Source organism: Oncorhynchus clarkii, chromosome 6 (assembly GCF_045791955.1).
Source record: "Oncorhynchus clarkii lewisi isolate Uvic-CL-2024 chromosome 6, UVic_Ocla_1.0, whole genome shotgun sequence".
NCBI classification, from domain to species: domain Eukaryota; kingdom Metazoa; phylum Chordata; class Actinopteri; order Salmoniformes; family Salmonidae; genus Oncorhynchus; species Oncorhynchus clarkii.
The window spans coordinates 37,300,207-37,308,737 of record NC_092152.1 but is presented as its reverse complement, the minus strand read 5'-3'; the positions used below and the strand labels follow the sequence as shown (position 1 = coordinate 37,308,737).

General features: G+C 44.4%; 1 protein-coding gene across 1 annotated transcript; it reads left to right on the top strand.

Moving 5' to 3' along the window:
- The first annotated feature begins 514 nt into the window (after nucleotides 1-514).
- LOC139411086 (caspase-3-like) lies at nucleotides 515-5,748 on the top strand. The gene is made up of 7 exons (XM_071156931.1): nucleotides 515-604; nucleotides 1,087-1,175; nucleotides 2,782-2,930; nucleotides 3,038-3,166; nucleotides 3,391-3,566; nucleotides 3,719-3,833; nucleotides 4,358-5,748. The coding sequence occupies exons 2-7, from the start codon at nucleotides 1,105-1,107 to the stop codon at nucleotides 4,585-4,587; spliced, it is 870 nt and encodes a 289-aa protein (XP_071013032.1). The 5' UTR covers nucleotides 515-604; nucleotides 1,087-1,104; the 3' UTR covers nucleotides 4,588-5,748.
- Nucleotides 5,749-8,531: the final 2,783 nt, after the last annotated feature.

The window sequence follows — 8,531 nt, the reverse complement described above, 5'->3', positions numbered from 1 at the left end:
CACGACATTTTTAACGTATCAAAAGACACAAAAGGCACGTTCCTTCTGATCCGCAGAAGTTCAACAAAAATCAAAACAAGCCCGCCTCTCAAGATCCTTACAGCCTTCACTTTACCCAGCACTCTCTCCACCAGTTAGATAACTCAAATGGTTTTTTTCAAGATTGGTACTCTGCTCAATTGCTCCTCATTAACAAACCGTACTCCTACTAGATACGAAAGGTCATTCTCATCACTGTACACTACTTTGCTCCGTTTTCCCTTCTTTTGGACAACACTCCAATTCTCCTTGACTCTACCGCAATTCTATTCAGAACCCACTCATCCGCTACCGCCATCTTTCGCTTGTCTTTACCTGCCTGCCTCATTCTCAGGAAAGTTACACTACTCTGGAAACTTTATGACCGGCTTTGGTCAAGGTGTGTCCTTTATGCCGCCCACACAGGAAATAAAGTACGGTGTTTGATTGGCTGCTTTGCACAATGACACGTAAAATACGTTTTTTCTTTGACACCACATGAACAAGTATCAGATAACCTCGTTTAGTTGCAGAGAAGTCTTCAGGTTTACTCCCTCACCGGTGTATTTCAACGCCTTAATGCGAAGTAATTATGTTTAAAGTTTTTACACCTTTCATTGATACCTTATGTAATGTACTGTAATATACACAAGAACAGGAGACGTTTCACTTTCAAATTCAACTTGGTAACGTTAACATTAATTTACGAGGTTACTGCTACTTCATAACGTTATATATATAATATATATATATTGTACTAGCTACCGTATCCGCTAAATTTGATAAGAGTAGCTAGCTAGCTAACTGAAAGTTAGCTAAACAGACTTTGGTAACTAACTAACTAGCTAGCTATTAACGTTAGCATACTAACTAGTTATTTAGCTGGTGTTACATGTCATAATATCTAACAGTACTACTGTAAAAAGAAATGGCTAGCTACATTCACTATTGAACCACAGTTGATAGCAGGTTAACTAATTTAGTTGACTTAGATTATGGCTTGTCTCCTGTGTGGATTCAACTTTGGAACGTGTGTGTGTGTGATTAACTTATTATTTTCTCTTTCAGTACAACTATAGGTGTTGTATGAGTGATTGCGCTACTGAGACTGATACCATGTCTGATTTGGTGGATGCCAAAGGGATAGCTGCACAAGGGTAAGGCAATGCATTTCTCCTGTCAACCCTATCATCTACCCAAAGCATAGAGGGTGGGCATCAAAATCAAATGTACATTACCTTCAGAAAGTATTAATACACCTTGACTTATTCCACATTTTGTTGTATTACAGCCCGAATTTAATTTTTAATTTTTTTTGTCACCCATCTACACACAATGCCCCAAAAATTACAATGAAAACTTTATTTTTTATGTTTGCAAATTTACTAGAAATGAAATACAGAAATATCTCATTTGCATATGTATTCACATCCCTGAGTCAATACTTTGTAGAAGCACCTTTAGCAGCAAATACAGCTGTGAATCTTTCTGGCTACATCTTAAGAACTTTCCAAACCTGGATTGTGCAACATATGCCTATTATTATTTTCAAAATTCTTCAAGATCTGTCAAATTGATTGATGATAATTGCTAGACAACAATTTGCAGGTCTTACCATAGATTTTCAAGCAGATTTTAGTCAAGTGTAACTCAGCCACTCAGGAACATTCACTGTCTTCTTGGTAAGTAACTCCACTGTAGATTATGTGAATTTTTCTCCCAGTGGCTGGTGGAAAGCAGAATGAACCAGGTTTTCCTCTAGGATTTTGCCTGTGCTTAGCTCCATTCCATTTATTTTTTATCCTGAAAAACTCCCCAGTCCTTAACGTTACAAGCATACCGATAACATGATGCAGCCACCACTACGATTGAAGATATGGAGAGTGGTACTCAGTAATGTGTTGTATTCATCGTCTGCTTTTACTTTTTTTTTACCCATCTACCAATAGGTGCCCTTTGCAAGGCATTGAAAAACTCCCTGGTCTTTGTGGTTGAATCTGTGTTTGAAATGTACTGCTCGACTGAGGGACCTTACAGATAATTGTATGTGTGGGGTACAGAGATGAGGCAGTCATTTAAAAAAAAAAAAACATTTTAAACACTATTATTGCACACAGTAAGTCCATGCAACTTATGTGACTTGTTAAGCAAATTTTTTTAATACTTATTGACTCAAGACATTTCAGCTTTTCATATTTTATTTTGACATTATTGGGTATTGTGTGTAGGCCAGTGACAAAACATCTCAATTCAATCTATTTTAAATTCATGCTGTAACACAACAAAATGTGGAAAAGGTCAAGGGGTGTGAATAGTTTCTGAAGGCACTGTATTTTATTCTATTAGTTTGCACTCTGATTTTTTATTTAGATACCCATTTGGGTGGCATGCACGGGGCGAGTGAGCCTCTTTTTACATAGTTCTATCAGCTGTCACATTCTGTGAAAGCATCTTTTAACGTAATTTTATCCCTGAATAGGGTCGGACAAATTATCCTCTCATCTGCATTAGAATGCAATGTGACATTGCGTGTCTGATCATAAGCTAAAACCTGCTGTCATTGTGCCTTCAAGCATGTCAGCTGGCTTCATTAGCCAAACAACATGCATTTTCAACGTACCTGTGGAGCCAGTTTAACATGGACAGTGAAAAGTGAATGTAGACGTTTTAATCACTGTGCAAGGACTTCTGCAATGTGTTATTGTCTGCCCACTGTGCCGCAGCCGATTCAGTGTTAAAAGGAACTTTTTCCTTTTGCTCCAGGCTGGGCAGTCCCTCAGTGCAAAGGTTTACGACAGAGAATCCTGAAGTAGACGCTAAGCCTCCGGCTGACATGTACACATATAAGATGAACTACCCCAGCCTTGGACAGTGTGTCATCATCAACAACAAGAACTTTGACAAGCACACAGGTAGGCCTAAGTTTGTACAATGTATTTTTGTCCATTTCACTTGTTCAGGTTATGATGGTATGTCCGATTTTTGTTATATACACTTCATTGGTTATTTCCCTTTAAAGGAATGAGCTTTCGCAATGGAACAGACGTGGATGCAGGACATGCGATCAAAGTGTTCTCGAGTTTGGGGTACAAAGTGAAGGTTGCTAATGACCAGACTGTGCAACAGATACAACAGCTGCTTTACAAAGGTAAGCTCAGCAGTTGTGATGTGAGTGTCCGAGTTAGATTGTCTTTCTTTGTGGAGTCATTTGAGAAGTTTCTTTCTGATTGTCTACAAATAAGTTGCACTAGTGTTGGTAGTAGTGATGTGACATCTGGCAAAATTTGATCAACTGAAGGAAATCTCTTTTTAATGTTAAGTTCGATTGACTTCAAGAGCCACTGTGTGTGTGCGTGCGTGTGACATTTTCAGTGTCTCAAGACGACCACAGCCAGTCGGCCTCCTTTGTGTGTGTGATGCTGAGCCATGGAGACGAGGGGGTGTTCTATGGCACAGATGGCAACGTAGAACTCAAGAAGCTCACTGGCCTCTTTAGGGGCGACCGCTGCAAAACGCTGGTGGGCAAGCCCAAACTCTTCTTCATCCAGGTACTGTAAGGTTTTAGCTGCCTGGTCAAACTTTCTGTACTGAAGTGATGAACATGTATTTGCATGACTGATATTCAGTGGTACATTGCTAAGAGTAGCCTATCTCCCCCTGGCCCTTAACCCCTGATCCTTTCTGTGGATCTGGTGAGTAGGCGTGCCGTGGCAATGACCTGGATGGTGGCATAGAGACAGACGCCGTTGCTGATGACTCTCCAGAGAGGATTCCTGTTGAGGCAGACTTTCTCTACGCTTATTCTACAGCTCCAGGTAATAAACCCTGTTTTATTAATGCCCCACTTTGACATACTTTAAAGGCCCATGGCAGTCAAAAATGTGATTTCTTTATATTTATTTCCACACTGAGGTTGTAATAATTGAAATTGTGGAAATGATAATGCCTTTTTAGTGTAAGAGCTGTTTGAAAAGTTTTGGTGGATAGAGTTTTGCCAGCCTAGTGACATCACCATTTTAATTGAAAACAATCGCAGTAAGTTACTTAATTGTTACCAAGAAATTATTTGGTATTGAGATAAAAACGTCTGCAGTCGTGCATACTACATATGTTACATTTACATGGTACATTGGTATGTTACATAGTACTGATATATGTTATAACTTTTACACACAAACTGTAAACGGGTATGACAGTAGACTATAAGCCTACTACTATAGCCATGTATACTTGTATGTTAATTGCACTGTACCATGTACAAAAACGACCATGTATGTGCTTTAGAGAGATTAGTGATTGGTTGGTCTGATTGGTTTGTGACGACCATGCCTCTCCATAGGCTACTACTCCTGGAGGAACACCCAGAAGGGCTCCTGGTTCGTGCAGGCCCTCTGTGAGATGTTACAAAGGTACGGCAAACAGCTGGAGATCATGCAGATCATGACACGTGTCAACCACATGGTGGCACTTGACTTCGAGTCTATGTCCAACATGCCTGGCTTTACTGCCAAAAAGCAGATCCCTTGCATTGTGTCTATGTTGACCAAAGATCTCTACTTTCCACATTGATTTGATATTGTTGTCTAGACATTACTATGACTTGATTGTGTATCCTGTGGGACCTTTTTAGCTATGTGCACAATGTTTACTGGACTTCTAAGTAGTGCTGCGCAATTACACAACATTTCTAAATTACCTATGTCGGTTCAATATTTTGAATTCCCTTTATGCACATTTTCTCTAGAGATAAACCAGATCATGCCGAACTGCAAAGTAGGAGGGAGTTGTAGTTTCCAACATGACAAAATTCTACGTGGTTTAGTGCAGAAAACGTGGTAATTAACTACCATGACCAGAATCCTACTTGAGACAGAAGAACACTCGATTGAGAGGGGTAGAGAGCAGTTGCTCTCTATGCCTTATTTACTTTGAAGAACTACTAAAATTGTGATTTTGTCAGACAGCATAGGCAGAAGCTCTATAGAGAGGATGACTAATATTTTTTTTAAATGGTCATCAAATAAAAAAACTTAAAAGTAATCCAAATAATACAAATGTAATATACACAACTCAAATATTTGTTTAAAGTAATGTGAATAAATTATGGTTAATAAGTGATAAGCAGTTATGGGCAGTCACTACCATCATGGGACTTTTAATGATTGTTTTATTTTGTGTTACCGCATTCGACTCACATAATGCATTTAATGTATTATCGAAATCGAAAACTGGGATTATTGTTTAAGAATTTAAATGAAACCGAACCGACCTCAAAAAGCACTAATCGCTCAGCACTACTTCTAAGTGGATACAAATTTAAATACTTGTATTCTGTTTGGGTTAAGTCTTAAAGAGAAAGCTAAAGGTTTGATTCGATATGCCTTGGACTCGGAGGCCTAAAAGGCATGATGTTGGACCAAAGAGAATGCATTTTTAATGGGGGAAGGCAGGCATTAAGCAACGATTATGCAATATGAATACTTGCTATTGATTTGTTGTTCCTGTATATGTTCTGAATTATCGAGTATAAAGGGAAACACGCTTTCAGATAGCAATAATGTAGTGAATCAATCACTCAGGCTTTAAAAGTATTGAAAAATGTGCCATGTCTTTTTAGAAATGATAACTGTCTTACCTGTGGGATGGTTTGTTTTTTTCATTTGCACATTGTACATTCAAATAGCTTACTACATGAAATATAAACTTGAATAAACTAGCTTTTATCCTTGATTCAATTGTTATCCTATTATTTTCCAAGAAACCAAACATTTCTGTGAATGGGATTTTAATTAATGTCACGTAATATCAAGGTGGGTGGAATCAGGCGCAGAGAGCAGGTTACAGTGAGTCGATAGATTTTATTCTCCGGAAACCAAACACGGTCAACCCAAATATACAGGGTGAAATAATCCAACACAGGATCAAAATATTATCGGAGAAAATAACACACACGTATTAACCCAAAATACATGAATCCAAAACAATCCCGCACAAAACAAGGGCGGGACAACCTACTACATATAAGGACGTCAATTAAACTAAAATACACACAGGTGAAACTAATAAGACAAAACCAACAGACAAACGAAAAAGGGATCGGTGGTGGCTAGTAGGACGGTGACGACGACCGCCGAGCACCGCCCGAACAGGCAGGAGAGCCAACCTCGGCGGAAGTCGTGACAGTACCCCCCCCCCGACGCGCGGCCCCCGCAGCGCGCCGCCACCGTCCTCGAGGACGACCCGGAGGACGAGGTGCTGGGCGATCCGGGTGGAGGCGGTGGAAATCTCTCAGGAGAGAAGGGTCCAAAATGTCCCTCACCGGAACCCAGCATCTCTCCTCCGGACCATACCCCTCCCAGTCCACGAGGTACTGTAGGCCCCCCACCCGGCGTCTCGAATCCAGAATGCCCCGAACTGTGTACGCCGGGGACCCCTCGATGTCCAGGGGGGGCGGAGGGACCTCAGGCACCTCACCTTCTTGCAGGGGACCAGCCACCACCGGCCTGAGGAGAGACACATGAAACGAGGGGTTAATACGGTAATACCTAGGAAGTTGTAACCTGTAACACACCTCGTTTATTCTCCTCAGTACTTTGAACGGCCCCACACACTGCGGCCCCAGCTTCCGACAGGGCAGGCGGAGGGACAGGTTTCGGGTCGAGAGCCAGACCCTGTCCCCCGGTGCAAACACGGGGGCCTCACTGCGGTGCTGGTCAGCGCTCCTCTTCTGCCGTTCGCCCGCTAACCGTAGTGAGTCCTGAACGGCCTTCCAGGTGTCCTTGGAGCGCTGTACCCATTCCTCCACCGCAGGAGCCTCGGTCTGGCTCTGATGCCATGGGGCCAGGACCGGCTGGTAACCTAACACACACTCAAAAGGAGACAAGTTAGTTGAGGAGTGGCGTAGGGAGTTCTGAGCTAGTTCAGCCCAGGGAACATACCTTGCCCACTCACCAGGCCGGTCCCGGCAGTAGGACCGCAGAAACCTGCCCACATCTTGGTTTACGCGCTCCACCTGCCCATTACTCTCGGGGTGAAAACCTGAGGTTAAGCTGACCGAGACCCCCAGTCTCTCCATAAACGCCCTCCATACTCTGGACGTGAATTGGGGACCCCGATCAGAAACGATGTCCTCAGGCACCCCATAGTGCCGGAAGACATGGGTAAACAAGGCCTCAGCAGTCTGCAGGGCCGTAGGGAGACCGGGCAACGGGATGAGACGACAGGACTTAGAAAACCGGTCCACAACGACCAGGATCGTAGTACTTCCCTGGGACGGGGGAAGGTCGGTAAGAAAGTCCACCGATAAGTGTGTCCACGGCCGTTGTGGAACGGGGAGGGGTTGTAATTTCCCTCTAGGCAGGTGCCGAGGAGCCTTGCTCTGAGCACACACTGAGCAGGAGGAGACATAAAATCTCACGTCTTTAGCTAGCGTGGGCCACCAGTATCTCCCTCTCAGACTCCGCACTGTCCTCTCGATGCCAGGATGACCCGAGGAGGGGAGAGTATGAGCCCACCGAATCAGCTTGTCCCGGACCCCCCTCGGTACGTACTGAGTTCCCACTGGACAGTTGGGGGGGGCCGGCTCTGACCGTGAGGCCTCCTCTATCTCCGCGTCCACCTCCCATACCACCGGTGCCACGAGACATGACGGTGAAATGATGGGAGCTGGCTCAACGGGCCGCTCCTCGGTATCATAGAGGCGGGACAGCGCGTCGGCCTTGGTGTTTTGGGAGCCTGGCCGGTATGAGAGTGTAAACCGGAACCTGGTAAAAAACATGGCCCATCTAGCCTGACGTGGATTTAGTCTCTTCGCTGCCCGGATATACTCGAGATTACGATGGTCAGTCCAGATGAGAAAGGGGTGTTTAGCCCCCTCAAGCCAATGTCTCCACACCTTCAGAGCCTTGACTACAGCTAACAACTCCCGGTCCCCCACATCATAGTTTCGCTCCGCTGGGCTGAGCTTGCTCGAAAAGAAAGCACAAGGGCGAAGCTTGGGTGGCACGCCCGAGCGTTGGGACAGCACGGCTCCGACCCCAGCCTCGGACGCATCCACCTCCACTATGAACGCTAAAGAGGGGTCCGGATGCGCCAACACGGGCGCATTGGTGAACAGCTCCCTCAAACGAGTGAATGCTCTGCCCGCCTCTGCTGACCAGCGCAAGCGCACCGGTCCTCCCTTCAGCAGCGAGGTGATGGGAGCAGCCACCTGACCAAAACCCCGGATAAACCTCCGGTAGTAATTGGCAAACCCTAAAAACCGCTGCACCTCTTTCACCGTGGTCGGAGTCGGCCAATTACGCACGGCTGTAACGCGGTCATCCTCCATCACCACCCCAGAGGTGGAAATACGATATCCCAGGAAGGAAACGGACTGTTTGAAAAACTCACATTTCTCCGCCTTGCAATACAGGTCATGCTCCAGCAGTCGCCCAAGTACCTTACGCACCAGAGACACATGCGCCGCGCGTGTGGCAGAATAGATCAAGATGTCATCGATGTACACTACCACT